Source organism: Carcharhinus amblyrhynchos, chromosome 15 (genome assembly GCF_965287045.1).
Source record: "Carcharhinus amblyrhynchos chromosome 15, sCarAmb.v2.hapA, whole genome shotgun sequence".
NCBI classification, from domain to species: Eukaryota; Metazoa; Chordata; class Chondrichthyes; order Carcharhiniformes; family Carcharhinidae; genus Carcharhinus; species Carcharhinus amblyrhynchos.
This window is the reverse complement of record NC_137338.1, coordinates 42,748,247-42,776,018: the sequence shown is the minus strand read 5'-3', so window position 1 is coordinate 42,776,018 and position 27,772 is coordinate 42,748,247. Positions and strand designations below refer to the sequence as shown.

The 27,772-nt window shown below is 42.3% G+C and overlaps 1 protein-coding gene across 1 annotated transcript in view; it reads right to left on the bottom strand.

Annotated features, from left to right (window-relative positions):
* Positions 1-27,772, bottom strand: part of LOC145352975 (uncharacterized) — a 64,401-nt gene that overhangs the window by 18,296 nt on the left and 18,333 nt on the right. Inside the window, exons 3-5 of the mRNA XM_080203282.1 lie at positions 12,154-12,234; positions 10,563-10,652; positions 4,023-4,098 (exon numbers count right to left, since the gene is read on the bottom strand). Coding sequence (XP_080059408.1) covers positions 4,023-4,098; positions 10,563-10,652; positions 12,154-12,234 — 247 coding nt within the window. The remainder of the gene's footprint in view (positions 1-4,022; positions 4,099-10,562; positions 10,653-12,153; positions 12,235-27,772) is intronic.

The window sequence follows — 27,772 nt, the reverse complement described above, 5'->3', positions numbered from 1 at the left end:
TGACGGATTGGGGCTACTGCGCATGTGCAGAGTTCCAGAACTGTCAAACTCCAGCGTGAATAGGCCCTGTCCTGCTGGGTTTTTAATGACAGTGCACACAGACAGGGGAGATTCAGGTCTGAAGTTGTGACTTAAACCAGTTTTCTCACCAATTCAGCACTTTTAGGAGAATCGCCCCCATAATTGTACCTTTCTTGCGCCTTAACTCTAGCCAATTGAATTTTGTCACTGTCTCCTGTGGGACATTCTCTCTCTCCAGCATCGCATCTTTAATTAATATTATCACCCATCCCCAATTATCTTCCTTACCTACTTTTCCTGAACATTTTGTATCCAGGAATATTTAATACCGAGTCCTGCTCTTACTTGAGCCAGGTCTTTATTATCACTATAACAGCATGTTTTCAGCTACTTGGGTCTGGAACTCACCAACCTTATATACAACAGTTTGTGCATTCACCTACATGCTCAGTGACTTCAGCTTAGACAATTACTTTCCCCCTTGTACTGGACTCACCTACTACTATTCTGGCATTATCTTTCTCTCCCAGTGTCCTGTTTACCTTGGTATTCATCTCTGTATTACTTCCTGGTTCCCACATTCCTACCAAGTTATTTTAAACTTCCCCCATAGCACAAATAACTTTCTGCGCAATGAATTTTGTGTGGCTTGTTTAGGTGTAACCTGTCCAGCTTGTACAAGTCCCATCTCCCCCAGGCCTGTTCCGAATGTCCCATAAATCTTAATCCTCCATCCTGCACCATACTTTCAGCCAGGCATTAGTCTGCTTTATCCTCCTATTTCTACACTCACTTGCACATAATGCTATAAGTAACCCAGAGGTTATTACTTTTTTGGTCCAGCTTGCTATCTTCTAATAAACTGCCTAAATTTAGAATACAGGACCACAGACAGGATTCAATGATCATACTGTAAAATCCCACCTGAGATCGATGAACCTTCCCATTGTCTGCCCTTCGCCTACTCTGATTCTCGTGGCAGACGAGGCGGTAAAATTCCAGCCCAAATCTCTTTTTCTATCTATGTTGTTGGCACCAATATAGATCACAACTGTTGGCCATTTGTGCTGTCCCCCTCAGATTGCTTTGCAATTGTTCAGTGGTATTTTTGACCTTGGCACCAGGGAAGCAACATACTATCCTGGATTCACATCTGCGGCTGCAAAAATGCCTGTCTGTTCCCCTCACAATTGAATCTCATTTCACTATTGGTCTTCTAGTCTTCTTTATGTACACTGCACAGTCAAAACTAATAGTGGTACCATTGGCTTGGATCTAGCTGTGTTCCCCAGATTAATCATCACTCTCATCAATAATTGGAACTGAATACTAGTTGGAAAGTGAGATACACTCAAGGAACACCTGCATGACCTGTTTATTTCTTCTTAACTTTCTGGTAGTCACCCATTCCCTCTCACATTGTCCACATAAGTATTTCATTTGACTCTTATTTTCTACAGAAAATGTTTTTATAAAATTCCTCAGATTCTTGGATTAGCTCCCTAATTAAAGAGCTAAGGATTCAAAGCCAAAACACTCAGCTAATCATCTCATGGTCTTTCTATTATACTAGAGTTTGTTCTTTTTTCTCACTCAATTTTTGAAATTTGAACACTGCTGGGATCTCACAACTGTTGTTGCTGTCTCCAATCAGGTCTGCATCTTTTTCCTGTTCTGTTCTTTCATACACTGCTGCTGCTGCTGTCTCCTATCAGGTCTGCATCCTTCTGCCCATTAGGATGTCCAATAGACTTCCTATGTAAGCTTTCAACTTGCAGAAATGGAGTTCATTGATGAACTAACCTCATAGGAACATATAGTGCAGAAAAGACCCTTTGGTCCACCAAGTCTGCTCCAACACATTCGAAACAACTGAACTCTCCTATTGCCAGCACTTGGCCCATAGACCTGAATGTTATGATGCGTCAAGTGCTTATTCAGATATGTTTTAAAGGATGTGAGGCAACCCACCTCTACCAGCCTCTCCAGCAGCGCATTCCAGACCATCACTAACCTCTGGGTAAAAATGTTTTTCCTTACATCCCCCCCTAAATCTCATATCCTCACCTTGAACCTATGTTCCCTCATGACTGACCTTTCAACTAAGGGGAACAGCTGCTCCTTATCCACTCTGACTATGTCCCTTATAATCTTGAAACTTCAATCAGGTCGTGCCTCAGTCTTCTCTGCTCCCGCATAAACAACCCAAGGCTACCCAACCTCTCTTCATAACATAAATATTCCATTCCAGGCAGCATCCTGGTGAACCTTCTCTGCACCCCCTCCAGTGCAATCACATCCTTATTATAGTATGATGACCAAAACTATACGATGTACGCTAGCTGTGGCCTCATCAAAGTTCTATACAACTCCCTGCTTTTGTAATCTATGCCTCTATTGATAAAAACAAGTGTCCCATATGCCTTTTTCACCACACTGCTAACATGCCCTTCCACTTCAGAAATTTATGGATAAATATGTCAAGGTCCATTTGTTTAACAGAACTTCCTAGTGTCCTACCATTCTTTGACTACTTCCTTGTCAAATTACTCCTTCCAATGTGTATCACCTCACACTTTTCAGTGTTAAATTTCATCTGCCCATTTGACCATTCCGCTTAGATCTTCTTGTAGCCCCAGGCACTCTGCCTCACTGTTAACCACCCTTCCAATCTTTGTGTCATCTGCTAACTTACTAATCCTACCCCGCCTCCCCCCCCCCAACATAATCATCTATGTCATGTATATAAACAACAAATAAAAGAGGATGAAACACAGGTATCTGTGGTATGCCACTGGACGCTGGCTTCCAGTCACTAAACAACCTTCTGTCATCACTCTGTCTCCTACAACTGAGCCAATTTTGATCCACTTTATCAAATTACCCTGTATCCCAGGTGAATTTACCTTTTTTGCAAGTCTCCCATGTGGGACCTTGTCAAAGGCTTTGCTGAAACCTTATTGACTTTATATTACTCTGAGACACTGAGTTCAGTGTCAATTTATAATCAGCAACAATTAGCTGAACTGCTGTTGTAATCTCCATTATTTATTCTGTCAGTTAACTATACCTCCCAAATGATTGCATATTTTAATTTTTAAGGCTTAACAGTTGCTAATTGTGATTACAATGTGCTGGCAAAGAAGTGTTAGTTCATGACTTTATAGTCTGACTTTAATTACCCTGTACGTACTTGTACACACTGTGCATACTTAGATATATACAGACTTGTACATACCTAAATTGGAAATATTAGTATTAGTTACGCTGATGGGGGCAAAGCAATTCGATGAGTCATCATTCATCACCATAGACAGGGTGGTGAAGACCAAATGGTTTTTTGATGAAGAGATAAGAAGAGGAGATTAAGGATTCATCTGATATCCTTTCATAAATATTCTACTCAAAATTTGTTAGGGTACCGATCCCCCTACTTTTGCAGAGCTAAGTTTACAAATATGATAAAGGTTACATAAATAATTGACTCAACTGGGTTTATTTAGTCCAGGCATTTTGAATATTTATATAAAAGCTCAAATGATTGAAATTATCCTTATTGCCCGAAGTGCCAATTTTTACTCTGAGCTAAGTGGAGAGGAGAATAAACATCAGTCCAAAAATTCCCCATAAATGGCTTCCTGCAGTGAAAGGATAATATAGAGTCGACATTGGCAGGATTACTGAATAAATAACACATTCATCCTATTCGAAAATCTTCCTGACTCACACTAACTGTACATCCAATACTTTCATCATGTCTCTTTTATTTCAATGTGAAAATTAAATTAAATTCTTTGAGGCATTGTAACAGGTATCATAAATTTGCAATTATCGAACTGTACTTTGTGAAGGTTCTTTAGACATGGACTTCACTACTGTTGATACCTAAACCATTTTATCCATTGCTACCAACTAATTCACATTGCCCTTCTGACTTTTGATTTACTGTAATCTCAGTCTAACATCCAGTTATAAAAGCATCTTATCATCAAGATACATACCAGATACCTCTTGGGCTTTTCCAATTACCATAAATTGGAGAAGTTGTCGTTTGGATTGAACGTGAAGTTCTATTTTCTTTTAAGAAAAATAGAAAAATAGTATGTTACTAGCAGATTAAACAAACAGGTCATAAGTAAATGCAATGTAAAGCTTCTAGTTTTAATAAGTTTGCCACTTATTTATAATGCAATGCACATTTTATAGATAGTTAATATATCATTGCATTCAGTGAAAAATAAAATTGATGGAGATGGACGGCCTGTTTGCTTAAATTTATTTTGCACTACCAACCAAGTCCAATATGGTTAGAACGTAAGACTGTTCAAGCCACTGTTGGTTTATTTAATTTTCCTAAAAGGTTACTAAACGCATGTAAGAAGCCAAACAGCAAACTTCCTAATACGGGTGATTCTCTCAAAAAATTCAAAGTGTTGAATTCACGTAAAAACTGGAGTAAATCTGGCTGGTTTTTTCAGCTGGGTTTTTAAAATGAATCTCCCACACTCTGTGCACTGCAAAAGGCATTAGTGTGAATCGCATTATTTCCTCTGAAGAGGCTGATATCAGCGCACTGCGCGGGCTACTCTGCATGCGCCAATCTCTGGGAGATTGCTGAATAAGTCCTCCCAGCCATGATATCGCTGACCTCAATCCCCCACAGACATTGCTGACTCTCACTCACCAGGTCGCGTCCAGCATGCAAGTGAGCATCATCTTCTTTGAAGTAAGTGCCATGCTGCGCAAGCTGCTTTCCCTCCCTTCTCTGAATGTGTGCTCTATTTTTATAGTACCGGACTCTGATGAACCAGGCCCTTCTGGTGTTGCCCCACCTTGCCTCCTCGGTGCTCAGGAACCAACTACCTGGACACCTTGGAGGGAGGCCCTGAAAAATCCTCTGAAGACAGCTCCAGTGAATCGGCACAGGCATCAACCACACAACCCACCAAAACAGAAATTATCACGATGATGGGTCACGTTGATGCTGAGGCTTCTAGGTTAGCGCTGAGGTTTACTGGTGAGCACATCACAGCCACTGGTGCATATCAGGTAAAGATGGGCACATCCGAGGGCTCAGGCATATGGAAGTCTGCCGGAGCAAAGGACCCAACTGTCCCCAAGCCATATGCCGAGCCTTGGGGTTTGTTCATCCTGAAGCTGGTGGAGATACATTAGCAAACCTGAAGAGTTGAGAATGGGCTGTCAGCAACCCTGCTGTGACTGCAAGGCTGCTTAGGGGAATCCAACAGAGTGCTGTTGCAGGAGGTGGTGCTGGCACAGTGTGCGAACCAGGCCAATACTGCAAGGGTGGCATCCTCAGTGCAAAGTCTGGGACAGGGATTTATCTTCATGGGAGATATGGCTACGGAGACATAGCAGGCCATAGCAGGGACACAGTGGGCCACGGCCGAGGGTATCGCTGGCATCCTGGAGGCACATCAGTTCATGGTCATGGGTGTCTGAAGCATGCTGGAGACATTGCTGGCCATGGCTCTTGCTGGGATTCTGGAGACACAGCAGGCTGAGGCAGTCAGGCCTCGACAACTTAGCCCAGTTTCATATAGCTGGTGAGGCGCTCCAGAACATTGCCCAGTCATAGAGAGACAGGGCTGAGGGATCACAGACCATGGGGCAGATGCATCTGGGCCCCCAAGACTGGCAGAGCCAGGTAACACCAGAGCTTCTGAAGATTGGCATCCCATGGAGTATCCCCAGCACCTATGGGCACCCTGAGGGAGGAGGAAGGGCCTTCCACCCAGGAAACTCTGGATGTCCCAAGAGCTCCTGATTCCCACTTCCTCACACCGGGGTATCTCAGGGTCAGCTGAATGAACAGGGTGGCATAGAAACATCAGTGTCATCCGCAAGTCAGCAGGGGACTCCAGGTCTCGGCTCCCCAGGTCACCAGTAGTCAAGGTTAAGTATTTGTTAAATGCCAAGAGCACAATAAAGTGCACAGGGTCATATTGGAGGACATCCCCAGAGCAGTCTGGGCAGGAGAACCACATCTTCAACAGGCCTATGCAACACTCCACTATGGGCCGGCCTGATAGCGTGGACCTCATTACAACAGGCCTTCTCCTTGGTCTCAGACCTCCACATTAGTGTCATCAGCTGTGACCTCAGCGGGTAGTCGTTCCCCCACGAGCTATCCTGGCAGCCTAGGCTGGTCTTTAAAGAGCCCAGGGATGTCCATTTACCTCAGCACATTGCTGTCATGAACACTCCCTGGGTGGTGTGCACAGACCTGCATGATTTTCATTCAATGGTCACATTGAGGGAATGGAACCCCTTTCTGTTGATGAATGGTTACCCTTCATTTCACAGGGAGTGCAGGGTAATGTGTGTCCCATCCACTGCCCCCTGAACATGGGGCATCCTTGCGATGATGGTGAAGCCTGTAGCCTGGGCCTCCTGCTGACCCTGTCCAACATCAAAATTGATGGATTGGCCTGCCGGGTGAAGAAGAAGGCATCTGTGACCTGACAAACACATCTATGGACTGAGGCATGCGAGATTCCACAGAGGTTGCCACTTTGTGCCTCAATTGTCCCTGATTCTTAGAAGTTAAGTGCTGCCATCACTTTAATTTCTACTGGGAGAGGGTGTCCGCCTCTCCCCTGAATTGCCAGGTGTGTGAGCACCTCACACAGGTGCCAGACCATGTCCTTAGATAGGTGGAGCCAGTGACAGCACATGGCCTCCAATAGGCCCTCAAAGGACCTCCTGGTCCTGTATTGCCAAGTCCTCTGCATCCTCCTTCTCCTGGCCTGCTCTCCCACCCCATGGTCATCAGTGGCAGCCCCTTGCCACTGGCTGTTCCTGGTGTGGCCTCCCCACACCAGGAGGACGTGGAGGCTTTGGAGAGGGTGCAGAGGAGGTTTACCAGGATGTTGCCTGGTATGGAGGGGAGGTCCTATGAGGAGAGACTGAGGGATTTGGGGTTGTTTTCACTGGAAAGAAGGAGGCTAAGAGGGGATCTTATTGAAACATATAAGATGATTAGAGGTTTAGATAGGGTGGATAGTGATAGCCTTTTTCCTCGGATGGAGAAAGCTAGCACGAGGGGGCATGGCTTTAAATTAAGGGGGGGTAGTTATAGGACGGATGTCAGGGGTAGGTTCTTTACCCAGAGGGTGGTGAGGGATTGGAATGCCCTGCCTGCTGCAGTTGTAAATGCGCCTAGTTTGGGGGCGTTTAAGAGATCTGTGGATAGGTTTATGGACAAAAAGAGATTGGTTTAGATTAGTGGGTCAGTGTTTTTTTTTAAAAAACTGGTCGGTGCAACATCGTGGGCCGAAGGGCCTGTTCTGCGCTGTAATGTTCTATGTTCTATGTTTGTTCTATGTCCACCTCCTGAGACACCCTCTCCTCTTTCTCAGCAGCCACCATGATGGCCAGCTCTGGATTAATAAGATTGAGCTCCATTCTGCATGGTGGGGGTCAGAGAGAGAGATTGACAAAGACACATGTCATTGCTTGCATCTACCCCAGCACCACCACCACCATCCCCCCCCACACCCCCCACCCCCCGTCCCCACAACAGTCTCTCACTGGAACCAGTTCTCCCATTTGTGGGTGCTGGCTGGTCTATGAAGAGCCCAGGGATGTCCATTTACCTCAGCACATGGCTGCCATGAACACTCCCTGGGTGGCGTGCACAGACCTGCATGATTTTCATCCAATGGTCACATATGCTTTACACATTGAGGGAATAGAACCCCTTTCCGTTGATAAATGGTTGCCCCTCATTTTGCGGGGAGCCATGTGGTGCCTGGCGTCGCCTGATTAGGTTGCCTGCATTTGGCATCATGAACATGGCTGGCAGGGAGAGTATAGAGGTTGGTGTGCAGCAGTGACCATTGTGCACCCTTGAATGCAACTACAGCATTCCCTTTGTGATCACAGCTAAACTTAAAGTACATTTAAATCAATATTATAAGTTGCTTTCATCACAGCAAAGGCTTACATAATGCTACTTCCCAAGTTCCACAAAAAGAATCTTAGCTAAGTCAGTTTATGAATATAATGTAGAATATGGGCCCAGAAAATAAATTTTAAAATAGTTTTCTCCGAATCCCTTTTAATACATCTATGTCTTCTTGGAGAAAATTAGCATAATTTTCCATTTTGAACTTGGCTGTGAAATACTACCTGGAACATGCTCGTGGTGAAAGACCAGGGCTGGGAATCTCCCAAAAAAAATTTAAGTGCCGAATTAAGTGAAAACTGGAGTAATTGCCACTGTTTTCACACTGATTCACACTGTAAGTCTATGGGCAGGGCCTATTCCTGCTGGAGAGGCCCGCAGCATAGTGCTGAGCTGGCCACTGCACATGCGCCAATCTGTCAGAATGGAGCTTGGTGCATGAGCAGTAGTCGTGCACTGCTGGCTTCCCGATTGCTGGCCAGCCCTGCAACTTGGCATCACTGGCCTTGCGATCCTCTCAGTCCCCCTCTCCCCCCCTCCAGCGATCACTGGCCTCCTGGACGTCTCCTGATGTCTCCCCCACCACCGACAGCCCTGAATTCCCTGACTCACACCTTCTCCTGCAGCCCCGAATCCCCCCAGCACCTCCCTCCCCCACATCAATGGCCAGCTTCGATCAGCCCCTTCCCTCCTCTTCTGCCACTGATCCTGAATTCAGAGTGGCAGCAGGACCCCTCCTCATACCCACTGATCTCCCCACTTAGGCCCCACCTCCACTGGCCCAGCCCGATGCCCACCAGGCAGTGCCAAGGTGCCCCTTGGCCATTGACAATTTGCTGCTTGGACATTGCCAGGGCAAGGCTGGCACTGCCAGGTTGGCAATGCCCAGGGGGCACCCGCTTTACCCCCAGCCTTCTGTGTGTCCTCTATGGCCTCCCTTCACTGCAGTGGTGTTGGGCTGCCAGCTCCCTGTTCATGGGGAGCTGTTATAAACCTTGCTGGAGTGAAAATCAACCTTGGTGGTGGGGGTTAGAGGCTAGAGGCTCAGAGGCTTCTGCCCAGACACACTAATGAGGATTTCAATATGAAAATCCACGCCGCTGATGACGCCAGAAATCCTGGTCCTGGAGATGGACAGAGACGGTGGCCCACAGCAAGAAATCCGCTGAACTGCCTCTGCTGATGTCTCCCAGCTAGAGCAGTGCAGCGGGCTGGGAGAATCACATCCCCCAGATTTACTCTGTTACAAGTGTATGGTCTCACATATCTGATTTTCTTCCATGTGTTCCATTCAGGCAATTATTTAATGCTCAAATGTAAAAGAGGAAAATTGCTCCAAATCAAATCATTACTTTCGTAGTGTAGCCCTGCCAATGTTTCAAGGAGTTAAAATGATCTACTTAAATTTGTAATCCAATGTTCATGAAATGCTTCTAAGGATCTATTTTATTGTGCCAACAACAGGATAGTACTGACTGGGTGCTTCCTGGTTGGTTTGACATGATTGCAGATCAGATTTTGCAACCTGGTATGCATGAACCACATCCTTAATCCAAAAGTTAGACCATGAGATCTTTTCTGGGCCTATGACTCAGCCAAAGGGATAACACAGCAACATTTAGCAGCATGAAGTTTGAGTACTAGCACACTGATGAAGAACTTCTGAAATCTGATGTAAAGAAAGTCACTATAAGTATAGTTTATTATTTGGACGCACAATCTCACCCATTCTTTTACTTTCACTGTTGTTGATGGATATTCATCCATTGAATAAACAAGAGTGTTGTCTTTTACTAATATGCTATTACCCTATGTTAATTCCCACTAATCTCTCATTGTCATTTTACTAAATCATATTGATTGAGGACATCTTCTTAACTTTATGTTACAGAAGACAATTAGTCCTAGTGGCGGAAGTGAATGTTTAAGGTGGTGGATGGCGTATAATCAATCTGGTTAAAGTCACCTGGGGGGAGATTTTTCATGTTGTTTTTCGCTTAGCAACATCAGAAACAAAAGGGGAAAGATTATATGTTTTTTTCGCCAAAGTGTTGAAGTAAGAACCTGTCGTAAACAATGCTAACATCTCAATATATGGCGCGAGGGGGCATGTTAAATCATATTTAAATACATTCAAATACATTATGATGTTGTCAGCGAGGGGTGAGGAATTTCCAAAATTGCATTCTCGCTGGCGAGAACTGCAACTTCAGGATATTGGGCCCCTTGTCAATGTGGGCTCAAGGTCCTGCCAATTAATTGTGATTTTGGTTACAAATCATCACCATCTCTGGTGTCCAAAGTAGAACCATTCCATTATGCTTCATTGAAATGCCTAATTCCATTTAATACAAAAAATATCTACATTCTTTCCCAAAAAAGTACACAGGCAAAAGGTGTGCTTAGATTTTTTCCTTATAGTGTCATTTTAAAGAGATCTCAACGTGAAATATATTCTTTAACTGCCTGTTACTTAAGGCAAAACTCACAGGAACAAGAAATTACTGTGAGACATTAGTGACTAAGAAGTACAACCCAGACCTTTGATATTTAGGAATATCTAATAAATTAAATCAGTGTGTTTCTCTTTTATAGAACCTCACTTTCTCACCTGATAATCTTGTTTTTCCGGTAAATTTCCTTACAGTCCAAGTAATCAGAACAAGTATTATCACTCCAGATATGGTTCCAATGATTGATACTGTTATTATAAACATACATAATAGTAATTGATAAAACTCCTCATTCATCAATTAGCAAACAAAACTCACTTCATACCTTATTCAAAAAGATAGCTTTAATATTTAGTTTGTCATATATTCCCAACCTATAATTAAGATATTCTCCAAAATGGGTTCATAATGTGAAAAAAAAGTACTGTGAGTGTTGCTGGGTAAAATGAAAGTTATGTCTCTAATGGAAACTGATCTATTAGTGAATATCATTCTTGAAAGACGAAAAATGAGTGATGACGGCCCACAATACAGGAAACCATTCCAGTTCCAAATGTTTATGGCAGAAGATAATGAAATAAAGCTCCCTTGAGTATAATTGTTTATGTGATCATTATGTCAATGTGTGTAAGTAAGTCCTGAATGCTCAATACCACAGACTATATAAAGCTTGGTGCAGTCAGACCTGTGGGCAGGCTGACTAGTGGAATGGGTTGGGAAGTCTGGAGGCTGAAACCACTGTAGATCTGACTTCATGGTTCAACATTATTTCCCCCACCCCCCACACCCCCATGCTTTTCAGCCCCATTGTCTGGAGCTAATTACTCTGTTGTAGAATTGAATAGAGTTCTGTACATTTCTTCCAAAAATTAATATATTCAAAATATATTAAAATACACACAATTGTGCAAATATGCAGAAGAAAAGGGTGAGTTTATTTCACATCTTAATTGTTTGGTTTATAATGTTTATAATCATAGAATCCCTACAGTGCCGAAGGAGGCCATTCAGCCCATCGAGTCTGCACCGGCAACAATTCCACCCAGGTCCTATCCCCATAAGTCCACATATTTACCCTGCTTGTCCTCCTGACATTAAGGGGCAATTTGGTATGGCGAATCAACAAAACCTGCACGTCTCTTGTGTATTAGGTAATAATTTTTAAAATTAACTAATTCTTATTAATGTAAATTTAAACCTTTGATTTGACCAATTAAATTCATTAAATAACCTCCTACCCGAATTGCCTTAGTATTGCTGGATGTCTGGGATGCAAAGACATTCCTGATATCCAGAATTGCTATTAATTGACTGACAGGAAATAAATGTTCCAACACATTCCTATCATGAGGCCATGATCTGCATACATCTGCTCAAAAGCTGGTGGGCATATTCAATGTCTGCCATGACTTTGAATGAAGCTCCCAGAAATGGTAGTGGGAGTTGAGCATTAGTAGAATGTTCTTTCCCAGTTATTCCACTCCCAGTTATCCAGGAACCATCTGCAAATGGGCAGCAAATCTGGTGAAAATCTGGGCTTGGGCACAGAGTCAAAACCAGAATCTAATCCAGTTCTGCTAAATCTTCCAGACCAGCTACATTTATTTTACAGGGCCATTTTCTCTGGCTGGTCCCAGGAATTTTAAAAAAGGTGTGATAGTGTACAGTGACAATAAATAAAACTAAGTATCAGTCCAACGGTTCATGAATCACACTTAAAGGAAGATTCAAACCAATGTCTAGCATTACCTGAAATGTATGTTATTGTTCTTGAGTGATTGTCCTCTGGATTCAACTGGTTTATTTCAGAAGTCTCTTCCTTTTTGGATTCTAAAAGATATCAAGAAAGAATAAATGTGTAGCTGTAAAATTCACACTGAAATCTCTTTAGTCATTATACGGTGAGAGAAAGGTGAATTAGAAAAGGAAAGAAGAAACTGTCCAGTTTCATCTTCGCACACAAGGAGAATGCTAAAGAAACCTCAATTTATGGGAAAAGTGTAGACTCTTGTATCCTGTTTATTTTTGTTCAACCACAGACTGTGGCATTTTGTTTCTTTAAAACTGCTTGTCATTAGACATTGTGGTGTTGTGATCTAATAAACAAAAAAATAGCCTGTATGCTTCTTCCCTGACTAAGGCTCATGAATTCAATATTTGAAGCACAGCTCGTTCCATAGAACAGAGACATGTGCCATCTGAAAGTTCACCAACAGGGAATTCTGCTGCCATCTCTGTACAAGGGTTGCTTTTCTTACATTAGGCGATAAACATGGGCAAGAGGAGGGCTGTACCCTAGCATGGTCATTGCCTTGCAAAGATGGGAACAAAATAATGAAAAACCACAAGCTACGACCTTGACCTTTCACTACTTGTTGCCTGCCATTCTGCAATAGAAATATGAGCTACACATGCTGACAATTGTGAGTTCCTGTAGGAACTTGAAATTGTTGGAAGATGTGTGTAGTTTGGTTGGTCTGCTGAAGAGGTTCAGAGTCTTGTATAGTTTAACAGTAAGTGTTTATTAAGTACCGGTAACTATATAAACATATTGGCCGGGATTCTCCCAAAAAAGTTCTCAGCGCCCAATTTGCGTAAAAACTGGAGTAAATCCCATTGGTTTTTCCAATCTCTCCCCTATTCCAAATGGAAATCCCGATCTCCCAATTTCCACCACCCCCCTCACTGCAGTCCTGACACCCCTCCCCCCCCCCACTCCCACGCCTCTCCCTTCCCCCAGCAGGCCAACTTATTCTGCATACCCTGATTGCTGGTCACCCTCCCTCTGTCACTGCTGAGTGCAAAGAGGCAGTGGGGCCCCATACCCCAACTAATTGCCTCAGAGGTCCTTCCCCCCTTGGCACTGCTCAATGTCTGGTGGGCAGTGCCAAGGTGCCCCAGGCATTGCCACTTTGCTCCCTGGGCAGTGCTGGGGTAAGGCTGGCACTGCCAAGCTGGCAATCTTCTGGGCATATCCCCAAACCCCCGATCTCCTGGGAAGCCTTGATGGACCCCTTTCACTCCAGCAGGGTCAGGCTGCCAGCTTCCTGCGAATAGGGAGCTATTGTAAACCCCCTGGAGCGATACACTCCTGGCAAGGGTGGAGAGGCTGGTGGGCCCAGAGACTTCAGAATTGCCCTCATTGTGTGTAGGATCTAAATTTGGAACTGTCATCACTAAATACATCCAATACATGATTTCCCCCTAGTCTCATGTCATGTGCTCTTTTACATCACACTGTGGGCACTGCTGTACTCAGTTCCACATTAATCTCTTCAGCAAGAAACTTCTTTTACAACAAAATTTATGAGATATACAAAGGCTGGAATTCTCCAACCCATGGCTGCTGCCAGCAAGAACAAAAAATTTGGCACTTAACCAAATTCACAGCAGAGGGACCGGTGAATCCCACAATGGGTAAGGTTGGAGAGCCCAGCCCAAAATCTAAAATTGTTTATATTCTAATAAGATATTGGGAAAATTTATAAAAATCCTATATAAAGTAATTTCTCTTTGCAAACGTATTTCTGCATATTCTAAAACGATGTAGGATTGAAATTACTGATGTTAGTTCATTCTATGAATTGCCGTAAGATATCAACAATGTAGATGGGGGAGAAATTAGGTGAACTAATTTTTTTTAATTCATTCATGGGGCATGGGCTGGCTGGCATTTATTGCTTCATTTCTAATTGCCCTTGCTCGGAGGGCAGTTGAGAGTCAACCACATTGCTGTGACTCTGGAGTCACAAGTAGGCCAGATCAGGCAAGGATGGCAAATTTCTTTCCTGTGCTCCTTCTTTTCAGTTTTTTGTCTGAAAGGCGGTGTCAAGTATTATTCCCTCATAATAGACTGGCAGTGCTGTATGCGCTATACTGTCATATATATTGATAGCCACACGGTGGAGTAATGCAGGGCTCCTCCTCCAGAGTAAACCAAGCAAGGGAAGCATTGCTTGAGAATCTAGAGGGGTGTGTACTGCCTCTTTAAAGGTGTGGGTCATGTGATCCCTGAGATAGGGCTAGCTCCTCCCAGGGCGGAACCTGGTTAAGAAGTCCAGGTCCTAACAGTGGGACAGTGCACACCCAGTGTTCAAGTTAAGAAGCTGACTTTGTGGGTGTTTTTGCACCTTACTTGGATAAATACATTCATAATATTTAGTGCCTGAAAAATGAGTGCTATGCAGCCCAATTCCTCCCTTTGAAATCTTTGTTCTTAGATTCCATGTTTTCTTTTAACAAGACTTCATATATTTTACAAACCAGCAGAGACCCAAAGATGTGTCTAGTCTCAGGTTAAATTCTAAAGATTAAACATTTATTGAAGGCTATCTTGGATGCCCCTTGTGAAATTAATTCTAAGAGGTTTGTTCCAGGTGGATAGGATTTTACTGCACAATGGTACTGTTAATTAGGGATAGCACACTTCAGAAGAGCTGAGATTCAGTGCGTATAAACAGGAATGTTAATATTGGACACTGTCCTTCTGTGGTTTTGGCTGAATTGTTTGGGGGAAAGAAAAGGGTCGGCATAACAAAAAATTAATTGCTGGACACTTTCCAAACAAGTTTTTATTTTAACCCGTGAATATCTTGATTGTTTCCATTTTTTATTCCACATTTTATGCCTTATAGGATAATATTGTCTACCATTTCAAACAGAAATCAAAAGGTTGGTTGGATGATGTCAATATAACATCAGGCCTGAGAAATTTGAACACCTAGGCTTCTTTTGATTATCCGTCTCCACCCCAAATCCAGGAGAAAGTGATTGGTGGTTGACAGGCTAGATGTTGGAGGTGAGGACACTGCACCAAGTATCTGAAGGAGAAGATACTGGCTCTCAGGTAAATAACTTAGTCAGAAGAGCCTTGCAGTCAGTAGGGAATAAATGGTGGGTTGAATTGGGGCAGCCCAGGGCAGCAGGGATCCAAGAGCTCCTTCTGGATGAGCGGGTGTTTTTCCCACTCGTTTGGATGAACAGGTTAAGACTGTAACCCACAGAAGGCAACAGAACTAATGTGGATTAGGTGTATGGCATGGATCATTTACACTGACCACGGTGAAAGCTGGGAAGGTAGGGTGAATGTTGACCCTTTGAAACTTAATAGTTTTACCTAACAGAGGAAAAACATTTCTTTCCCCAATAGTAATTAAATTGTGAGAACGTGTAGCTTCTAAATGTGAAGATTTGTAGGAATGATTTTGTTAACAGTAACAAAAATGTAACGGTTATAATAATGATCCTTTAGCACTTCTGAAGGAAGTAATCATTATAAGTGTCTGAAAGATCAATATTTTAGCTGTGAAGTATGCCGTTGTGAGTATAAATGTCAGTAGAGAAAATGACACTTTGGCAATGAGGCCCTGCAAGTGTTGCGAGCACAGTAATGGAATAATACATGCACCTTTTCAATCAGGTAAGGGACGAACATGCAGAGAGTGTGAGAAATGGGACAGGCATGCAGAGAGTGTGAAATATGGGACAGACAACGTCAATTGAGTCCTCAAATAGTTGTAAGGATGAAAATGAAAGTATTATATGCCAGCACCAAGATAATAGCCATTTTTCTCTGATTCTCTGAAGATTGAAGTTGCAGCACAGGATTTATTTAAGTTTTTATGAAGATACTAATTGTAAAAGGTATTTTCAACAACATTGTACTGATAGTAAGATTTGTTAGCAAGTAAGTATGTATAAATGCAAGGAGCAGGTATTTCCAAATTACATTATAATAACATAATGTAATATATATAGGGCAGCACAGTAGTTAGCACTGCTGCCTCACAGTGCCAGGGACCAGGGTTCGATTCCTGGCTTGGATCACTGATTGTTGGAGTTTGCACATTCTCCCTGTGTTTGCATGGGTTTCAACCGGGTGCTCTGGTTTCCTCCCACAGTCCAAAGATATGTGGGTTAGGTGGATTGGCCATTCTAAATGGCCCCTTAGTGTCAGGGGAACTAGTTAGGGTAAATGCCTGGTGTTATGGGAATAGGGCCTGGGTGAGATAATGGTTGGTGCATTCTCAAATGGGCCGAATGACCTCCTTCTGTACTGCAGGATTCTATAAACACAATGTTGAGATAGAGAAATAGAAATTTGTCTATCTATTTTGGAAAGCACACACCTGATCCAAAAGATCAGAAGCTGATCAAAACCATCCGTACGTGTGGGCTGCATCTCCACAGGCTGCCCTTATTCCAGGAGGATTGAATTTGTCTCACTGGCTGCAGCCTCCATTAAAAAGACCAAGGTATGCGGAGGACAGTGGATAGTTTAGCCATTGGCTGCAGGCAAAGGCCTGGAGCACTGGCAAGTCAGGAAGAACCGCCTGCTCCTCTTGACTCAGACTCACATAATTGTTACAGCACAGAGGTGACCACTTGGTCCATGTCTGCGCTGGCTCTCCAAATGAGCATCATGAATGAATGCCATTCCCTTGACATTTTCCCATACCCTGCACAGTGTTTTGATTCAAATACTCATTTAATTCCGAGATTGAACCTGCCTTCATCACATTTGTGGGCAGTACATTTCAGATCTGAACAATTTGTTGTTGATAAAGTTTTTTCTCACATTACATTTGCTTTTTTTGCAAATCATTCAAAATCTGCGCCTTTTCATTCTTGATTCTGTTATGAGGGAACAGTTTCTCCTTATCTATTCTGTCCAGTCCCCTCATGATTTTGAAAATCTCAATCAAATCTCTTCTTAACCTTCATCTTTCCAAAGAAAACAGTTTCAACCTCTCCAATCTATCCTATAGCTGAAGTTTCCCATCCCTGGAACCATTCTTGTAAACCTCTTCTGCACTATCTCCATTGTATTCACATCTTTCCTATAATGTGGTGCCCAGAACTCTACACAATACGCAAAGATTTAACTAGTGCCTTGTATAGGTTCAGCATAACCTCCTTGCTCTTGCACTTCATGCACCTATTAATAAAGCCCAGAACATTAGATGCTCTACTAACTGCTCTCTCCACCTGTCCTACACTTTCAATAATCAATGCACGTTTACACCCAAATCCCTCCGCTCCTGCACTTCCAAGAAATTTACCCCTAATTTTATACTGTTTCTCCATGTTCTTCCTACCAAAATGCAATACTTCACACCTCTCCGCACTGAAATTCATCTACTACCTATCTGCCCACTCCATCAATGTGTCCACGTCCTTTCAAAGTCCCACACTATCCTCTTAACTGTTTACAATACTTCAAATGTTTGTATCATCCACAAACTTTGAAGTTGTCCTCTGCGCACCAAGCCCTAGATAATTAATAAATATCAGGAAAAGGGTTCCAGTATTGACCCGTGGGGAACACAGCTACTAACCTTCCTTCAGCCTGAAAAATATCCATTGACCTTTAATTTGTCCTTCCTTGTATTCAGCCAAATTAGTATCCACGTTGCTACTGTCCCTTTTATATTTTTGTTTCACAAGTATGTTGTGTGGCACTGTATCAAATGTCTTTTTAAAGTCCACATACACAACATCAACAGCATTACCCTCATCAACCTTTAGTTATCTCCTCAAAAGCTCCAACAAGTTAGGTAAACACGTTTTGCCCTTCAGAAATCCATGCTGGCTTTTCCAAATCAACCCACATTTTTTCATGTGACAACTAGTTCTATCTAGAATAATTGTTCCTAGAAGCTGGCCCATGATTGATGTCAAACTGACGCATTTGAACTTTTTATAAGTGTCTTTTACTTGCTGTGTCCCTGCATCCAAATGGGCAAAACCTAAACGTGCCTGCTCAAAGGCAGTCCAGAGCAACATTTTGTTCTCCCTTAGTGTAGGTTACAGCTCTAAAAGCAGATTTGGGAAGTGACTTGAAATTTGTTCTTGGTCAACATGGGCGTGCCTCAAAATATTTGAAGTGCAGAGGGACCTCGGGGTCCTTGTGCATGAGTCGCAAAAACCCAGCTTGCAGGTGCAGCAGGTGGTCAGGAAGGCGAATGGGATGCTGGCCTTCATAGCGAGGGGGATTGAATATAAAAGTAGGGAGGTCTTGCTGTGGCTGTATAGGGCATTGGTGAGGCCGCAGCTGGAGTACTGTGTGCAGTTTTGGGCGCCGTACTTACGCAAGGATATTTTGGCCTTGGAGGGAGTGCAGAGGAGGTTTACTAGGCTGATGCCGGAGTTGAGGGGGTTGAGCTATGAGGAGAGGCTGAATAAACTAGGCTTGTACTCGTTAGAGTTTAAAAGAATGAGGGGAGATCTCATTGAGACGTATAAGATGATGAATGGGATGGATAGGATAGAGGTGGAGAGACTCTTCCCGCTCAGAAAGGATAGTAGGACTAGGGGGCACAGCCTCAAGATAAAGGGGCGGTTTAGAACGGAGTTGAGGAGGAACTTCTTCACTCAAAGGGTGGTGAATCTCTGGAATTCTCTGCCCATTGAAGTGGTGGAGGCTACCTCGCTAAATATTTTTAAGACGCGGGTTGATGGGTTTTTGATAAGAGAGGGGATTAAGGGTTATGGGGAGAGAGCTGGAATGTGGAACTGAGCCACGACAGATCAGCCATGATCTTATTGAATGGCGGGGCAGGCTCGAAGGGCTAGATGGCCTACTCCTGCTCCTATTTCTTATGTTCTTATGTTCTTATTTTAAACATCCAAAAAGTGCTAGCGATATTCAGCAGATATGGTAGCATCAGTGAAGAAAGAAACAGAACTCACATTTCAGGTCCAGGTTTTCATGACGAAAGATGATTGCCAAAGTCCGCATCCTCACTCTCTAACTCCATAGTGGATTCCAACTGGTTACCCTATAGGTCAACTTGTCATTCATAATGAACAGTCATCAATGTGAAATGTTAATTCTGTTTCTCTCTCCGCAGCTGCTGCCTGATCTGCTCAGTATTTTCTCTTTTTGTGTGGGTTTTCCAGTATTCACAATACTTTGTTACCATTTCTTCTAATGTTTCATTACTGATTATTCAATAGTTTGTCAATGTAGGAGTGTTCTACAGGAACACTGCTCATTTGTTTCTCTCGCAAAAGTAAACATTTCTATTCAACACGCATAAGGAGTCAACTGGCAAGTACATCCAATGGCATTCTTCCCAATGTTTTTCACACCTGACTTCACTCCATCAGTGTTCAAGCATTTTTTTAACCAATAAGCAATTTCCTGTTTACATTTTAGCTTTCTTCAGTTAGTAAAATAAACCGTTCTTTTGCATTCTAATTACAATCAAATACCAAAAAATAGCATTTGCATTAACACTACAGCTGGTTGTTTTCTGACATTCCCACAACAACAGCTATTTGTTTTTTATGTTGTTCCCTTGACAACCCAACAGTAGCTAGGTGGTTGTTGGCAGCAATTGTAGAGAGTATTCAGATTGGCTAGAAGCTGCTATGATGACTAAAGGTTAGGAAGCCTAAAGCTAATGTTCACAAATGTTTAACCCAATTGAAACCTTCAAAACAGCAGGAATAAAAATTATAAATATGGCCCTACTAAATAGTCCAAGTATCAATGTGATTTTGATGCATATAAAGATAATTTAATGTCGAAAAATATCCCAAGGTACTTCACAGAGGTGTAATTAGACAGATATGGATGCTAAGATAAAGTAGTGAATATTAGGAGAAATGACCAAAAACTGAGGCAAAGGGACTTGAAGGAGCTTAAAGGAGTGGATGTGAAGAGTCAGAGGGATTTAGGGAGGAAATAGCAGAATGTAGGACATCGGTGGAAAAAGAAACAACTGTCAATGCTTGCATAAAAGGAAGGTTGGTGCACAAGAGATTTTGCAATGGCAAATGACATGGTGGCACATGGCACTGACCTGGTTGGGAAATTGAATGAGCAATAGAAGACAAAGAGTGGGGATAATGGGTGGGTACTCTAATTGGGCAGGATTAAATGGCATCCTCAAGAATGGATTGGGGGGTGGGGGATGGGTGTGGAGAGCCGTAAACTAGTGAGGGTGCTGTGAAATTTTATCAGTGGTGGGGAAGGTGGAGGATGGTCCTCTCGCCCATGGTCTAATTGAAGCCCTTGAGCAGCTAATTATGGCTTCCTCCTCCTGCTGCTAGTAGCCTTTTACCAGGGGTGAGATGGAAGGGACACTCCAGTGCATGGGATGACTGCTCAGTAGAAGTTGGTGGCCTCCTTGTGAGTTTTTGTTTGTGGGGGGAAGTGTTCTTGATTAGGAACACTATGGCCTATAGCAGACCCCGCAAAAATAATGGCCTGCTCCACGACAACACTCAAACCCCTAGCACTCATCAACCAATCCCCCTTGCTGGTCCTGCCTGGCCAACCCAGCCACCATGGCCCCAATTATCTTGTCCAGGGGCTGCTGCATTTATATTGTTCGTTCTGGCTGAGTGCAATGCCAGCAGTGGTCAACCCTCTAGGAAGAATCTCATCCCTTAAAGGGCTGGAAGCCCAACAGCAATTCATTAGCTCTCGGGTTCCAGTCTGGGCTCTCAGAAACAACTGGGGTTGGGTTTCCAAGGATTTCTAGCATGACATTGTGGCCAATATAGTCCCAAATAGATCAAGCATGATGTGCCTGGTGGTATCTGCATTACAGACATAGGTATTAGTGATGATTGGGATACAAAGCCACATGTCCAGGCTTGCTAATGGCACTAAGCTAAAAGGCGTGTGTGCCTGTTCCTATGTTTCTGAGTTATCGGCGGTCATCTTAGGTAATGAAGATGCAAGTATAATGTTAAATGAATAGGAAAGCTCAAGCAAATGGATTTCAATATAAGCATTTTCTAAATGGTGAAAAGTTGAAAGCAGTGAAGATCTGAAAGTTAGGGATTCAAATGCACAGATCATTAGAATGGTGCAGAAAATAATCAAAAAGGCTAATAGAATGATGGCCTTTATAGTGAGAGGACTAGAATACAAGGAGTTGTATTCATACTTCAGCTTTACAAATCTCTGGTTAGACACCACCTGGAGCCTATGGGTAGTTTTGGGCACCATATCTTAGGAAGGACATAATTGGCCTTAGCAGGAGTGGAGTATAGGTTTAGCAGAATGATACCTAGACTTCAGGAGTTCACTTACATGGAGAGGTTGTACAAAATAGACTTGTATTCCTTGGAATCTATAAGTTAAGATGTGATCTGATTGCAGATTTCAAGATATGAAGAGGAACAAGTAGGATAGAAAATTATATCTGCTGGTTGAGGAGGCAATGTCCAAAAATTAGAACCAGACCTTCTAGGAGTGAAAGTACAAAACATTTCCACACAAAAAAGGTGGCAGAATTTTAAACTTTCTTCTGCAAATGACAATTGATGCAGGGTCAATTATAAATGTCATAGATTTCTGAGATTGATAGTTTTCTCATTAACCAAAGGGATAAAAAGCAAAGATAAATATATGGAATTGAAACACATATCATTACATGGTGAAACAGGCTTGAAGGATTAAATGGCCTAGCTCTGTTTGTATGTTTCTGGGTTTTTTTATTTCCCCAGAGTAACCGTGGAAGTATAATTTTGATCATTATATCCAGTTGGGTAAAAATTCACACTTGAATCTAAATTTTGGTAGATTTAGTAAAGCATCAGACCAGAATTACTTAACCATATTTCAAAACAATGCTGGCCATCCCCATTAATCCTTCTATTAAGCAGAGATGTAAAGCAGGAGGTCAGCACTAAACTGGAATCAGAGCCTAACTTTGGTTCCTACCAATTCAATTCATTTTAAACAGGAAAATAGCTTTAGGTTCTGTCCTTTCACCTTTGGACTTGAGTTTGATCCTGCCTAGACTGATGGGTCAACAAATTCTTCTGTCTGCTGTCTATAAGGGTCTAAATGGAATCAGTTTGAACAGTGTGAACATAATTAGTAGTAGACACTCACCCACATCATAAAATAATTTACCATTCAACACAAAAAGACAGTAAATCACAATCTCACCAATGATGGACATTTTGGGAAATAGAAAAGAAAATAACATAGGCACAGCAGAAGGTAGCATTTTGAAATTATGCTAAGGTAAGTTACAGAAGCATCATTGAAAGACCATTCATTTGTATTAGGCTGTGTTATACCTTACACAGAGGTATTTAATACCTACATTTCTCTCCTTGGAGGGAAGGCTGAGAGGAGATTTGATGGAGGTGTTCAAAATTATGAGCAGCTGGACAGAGTAGATAGGGAGAAACTGATTCTGTTTGTAAAAGGATCAAAAATGAGAAGGCACAGGTTTAAAGTAATTTGCAAAAGAAGCAAGAAGATATCAGAAAAAACTTTTTCACATGAATGGTTTGGTTCTGGACACTGAAAGCTGGTGGAAGCAGGTTCAATCAAAGCAGTCAAGAGGGCATTCGATGATTACTTGAAACTTAATAATAACAATAAGCAGGGATGCAGGAAAAAGGCAGGGGAATAACACTAAGTCTCGTTTGGAGAGCTAGTGCGGACACAATGGGCCAAGTGGCCTCCTTCTGTCCTGCAACAATTCTGTGATTCTGGGGAAGGTGTTTGACTTCCACCATTGACACTTTTTCAGCTTGATAAGTATAAAACAATTAAGCCAGTCAAAGTGAACATGTTGCTTGAGCAGATGTTATACTTTAATATTTTGCCTGCAACAGCATGGTCTACAGGAAAAAAACCACTACCTGTTGTTACAGATGCCCTGCATCTGCAATAATACACTAGTGACAACTACATCCAATAGTATACCTCTCATTGCAATAGTACCCATTGATATTGGATGTGTACCTGTTGGAGGTGGGGGTAAATGAAAAATCAATCGTCTCTGATGCCACCACTTCAGGCAGGCTGCTCCTCTTAAACAGAATTGCACTTTGGCTTCGGACAGGAGGGAGCATTTGAGAGGTAACAAATTGCTGCTGGACCTATATGCCAGAACTTTACCATCCTGCCGACCACGGGAATCGGAGCGGACGAGGGGGCGGAGACTGAGAAGGTCCGTTGACCTCAGGTGGGATTTTACAGTTTTGGGACGAGCAAGGCCATAAAATCCCACCCATAGTTTGAGTTCCGAATTTTGCCAATCCTGCTTTGGAGATCCTGATTCAGTTGGTGGACAGGAAGGGAGAGCTTTTCTTCTGCCAGCCACCCCTCACCCTCTCTCAATAGACCAGTCAGCAGTGGGAAGAAATGGCTGGGGAGATTAATGCCAGAAATTAGTTGCTAGGACATGGTCGAACTTCTGAACATTGTCCAGCCACCTTACCAGAGTTGTCAAGACAGGTACCTTATCTTTCAGCTTAATCAATTTCTCATGGCACAATCAGCCTCACTACTCAAGATTCAGCTTCCTACTCCAGCTCCCCTTCACTATCTCCCACAGTTACCCAACCATACTTGACTTCACGTCATTCTTCTCCTATTCTATTCTGAACTTCTATTCTCCTCACTACTGTACCCCTCAGCTCTCTTGCAGAACATCTACATTATTGAACCACGCTGAAAACAGATTATAAGGCTGTCACCAACACTAACCCCTCTCTCCTGCAGGAGAACATTGCAGAAGATGATAAGAAAACAAGCAAGTTTTAAATTGCGATCAGCCTGGTCAGGACAGGATATGCATGATTAAGTCCCTAACGCATTTAAACAATCCCTCTGCCTTGTCTCTACCAGGTGGAAGGAGTTAAAATTCACCCCATTATGTTCTATTTGTATCCATTTTCTAAGAATTTTGATACATTGATGAGCAAGAGTCAGCTGCCACAGGGCAGAGAGAGTAGTGTAGCTTTCTGTTTGGGACCAAAATAGAGAGTGTTGAGGCAAGAGTAGTTGGAAATAAGAGGCAGATTTCAGCTGACAAACTTGGCAGCACTATTTGTTTATTTATAATACCTCTGAGCTGCTAGCAGTTTTTTTTAAAGTGAGCTCTTTTCATTGAGTGCTCACCTCACTCATCCGTGACTCTGTGCTGGGAGCAGGAAGGAAGCATACATTGAAACTTGGCAAGCCTGATGTCAAACTGCCTCACGGAATAGGGAATAGGAGCCAGTGGGTCTGCTGAAAATACCGGAATAGAACCGAAATAAGACTTAGTTAAAGTGCGTTTTCTGGACGACTTTCCATTAAATCTTTTTTGTTAAAAGGAGCTAAAATAATGGAATCTTTGTAATGTAAAATAATGGATTCCCTGACAAATCTTGAACTTTAATCTTCTCACAATCGATGGCAAAGGGGGGATAAGAACCAGAATCATCCAATCCAATTAACAAAGAAGGTACAAATGACCGAGAGTCTAGCAAATGCAGAGACAAATGATAAATCAAATGGGGTGACACAGGGTAAACGGAGTTTAAAACATTTTCTCAGCCTTTCTGCATCTCAGAACCAGCAAAACAAACATACTGCCATCTTGAGGAATATATTTTAATTACAACTTTAAACAGGGTAGATATACCGAGAAACAATTCTAAAACAGTCATACTGCCACCTGGAGTGACTTAACACCAATGACAGTAGTTACAGCTCCTAATTGGGGAAAACATATGCTAAACTGTCAGGAAAGTGAACCAGAGTTATGCTGGTTTTATGCTAATAGAAGTGGTTAGGCTATGTAGGGGAAAATATCAGGGCCACTGATTTCTATTGAATAGATCCAATCCTATTTTCATGGACTTGTGTTCAGGGCAGGGTCAGCTGTGGTGAGACAGCGCTATGCTTTGGTTACAATGGGAACAATCCATTCCCCAATGCCACTAAAATACTGGAAGTTCTGTCTGTGCAAAATAGCCCTTGGTATTTTATAACTCATTTTGCCTCTGTTCTCCTTTTTAACTACTGAATATTATTAACTGGTTTATTTTCTTTAGTAAAAAGTCTCACAACACCAGGTTGAAGTCCAACAGTTTACTTTTCTTTATCCAGCATTCAATTTCTTGCTAAGAATTGTTACTCTTTTTTCCTCAACATGTCTAAGAGAGGAAATTTTAGAAATATGTCTCACATCCCATCTGAAGGTAAATGGCAGTAGCATTGAGTGCCACCTTTCTTAAATACAGGCTAGTGTGCTGAGAAAAATCAGCATCTTGATGGGGAAATATAACAGACTTGCTCCCTTTTTTTCTGTGAGCAGTTTGGGCAGCAGTCCAAGGGTGTGCAACATAGTTGGATTGGCTGTGTAAAATTGCCCCTTAGTGTCCAAAGATGTGGAGGTTAGGTGGATTACTGAGGTATTTGGATGGGGTTATAGGGATAGGCACAGTAAGAAGTCTCACAACACCAGCTTAAAGTCCAACAGGTTTATTTGATAGTAAACGCCACAAGCTATCAAATAAATCTGTTGGACTTTAATCTGGTGTTGTGAGGCTTCTTACTGTGTTTACCCTAGTCCAATGCTGGCATCTCCACGGTATGGGGATAGGGCAGGCAATGGGGAGGGAGGTGGAGTGGGCCTGGGTAAGATGCACTGTCACAGATTTTGTGCAGACCCGATGGGTCAAATGACCTCCTTCTGCACTGTAGGGATTACATGATTCTATGATTGATGATTGAACACCAACACACCATTTAACCTCTAAAATTATCCACATAAGTCACCTTCACACTATGATACAGTTAAGGGATCAAGGACAACAGTTTGTACTTCGGTAACACTGTTAGAGTAGTATAATGTCTTGAGATATTTTGTGGAAGAGTTACCAAACAAAATTTGACAGAATTCCATAAGGATTTATCAGGAAAGACATCCAAAACTTTGATTAAAGAGATAGGTTTTAACAAACATTTTAAAAGAAGAAACATTAGAGAAGCTGAAAGGTTTAAGGAGGGATTTCAAAAGCTTAAGGCTTTGGCAGCTGTAGGCATGACTGCCAATGGTTAAAAAAAAAAATCAAATCTTAATGATTTTGCAGATATCTCTGGATCGCTAATGGTGATGACAAATACACATTTTACATGTGCATTTCCATCTTTCCAAATGGGAATTATTTCATGCAGAATCTTTAAAAACCTTCCTCTACTTCATAAAGATAATGTCTGTTACATCAGCCGCCTGATAGCCCTCCGATTCTATCTTTCATCTGAAGCATTTAATCTTATCAGAAAAAATTGCGTGCAGTGCCCATGAAATGCTCCAATATATTTCAATCCATTGTTCCACCATGCTTAACGTTAACACAATTTGTATTAACTAAAATAGACTGTATATTATGGGCTCCTGTCTATATGATCAGTCTAAAATAGGTTGAATAGACTTAATGTCAGCCATGGATCAGCTGGTAACACTCACACCTCTTAGTCAGAAGGTTCTGGGTTTGAGCCCCATTCTGATGACTTGAACATAATCAGAGAATACGAAAAATTCACAATCCAATGAGCGAAGATGTTCCTCCTTATCGCAGACCCCTTATAATGAGACTATGCCCACTAGTTATTAATACTCCAGCCAGGAAGAACAGCTCTCAGCAACTACTCCATCAATATTTTACAGGTTTCAATCAGATTATTTCTCATTTTTCTAAATATCAGAGAATGCAGATCTATTCTATTCTACTTATTATTTTCATATAGAACAACTCTCTAATACCAGAAATCAGTCTAGTGAACTTTTGTTGCACCTTCTCTAAGACAAGCATATCTTTCCATAGGCAAAGAGACCAAACCAATGCATTACACTTCAGATGTAGTTTCACTAAAACCCTGTATAATTTCAGCAGAGCTTCATTACTCTTGTAATCTGACCCCCTTATCAAAAATAACAACATACACTTTGCCTTTCTAATTGCTTGCTATACTTGAATTATAACTTTGTAGCCTATTTAAATGTTACACTGGTGCACCATCAGGCACTGCAAGTGCACAGTGGCTCAATTTAACATCCTAATTCAGGAAATACCAATCTCTTCTTTTTCTCTTTGGCTTTTCTCCCTCTAGTTCTATTTACTTTGCCTATCCTCTTCTGTCCCTCCCTGCCTTGTCCTTCCTCCTTCAGGGTAGATGTTGGTAAATGACATGATGTGCTGTGATGGGGAAAGAGCCACCAACAGATGCAATCTACATTATAGAACAAATTTGGCCTGGGCTAGCCCTATTCCCATCCTCTCCATCATCTTACCCCCATTCCTCTTTTGTCTTCCACTCCTTCCTATTTCCCTCTCCTTTCATCCCACTTCCCACTATCTAATTGGCTCTTTTTCTGTCCATTGAACTACCGACTCAATTCTGCATCCTCTTCAACTTTCACTGTCAACCACCTTGCCTCTAGTGTTTGCTCTACTCACTCATTCCTCAGAAGGGTGGGTGGCAAAAGGCAAGGAGCCCCTCACTGACCAGCACTTGTCCTCCTCCTCTCTATTTCTGGCCCTCAATTTCAGTATCCTTTCTTTCAAGAAACTGTTTCCTTTAGAAAGTTACCAATTCCAAATCACTTACATT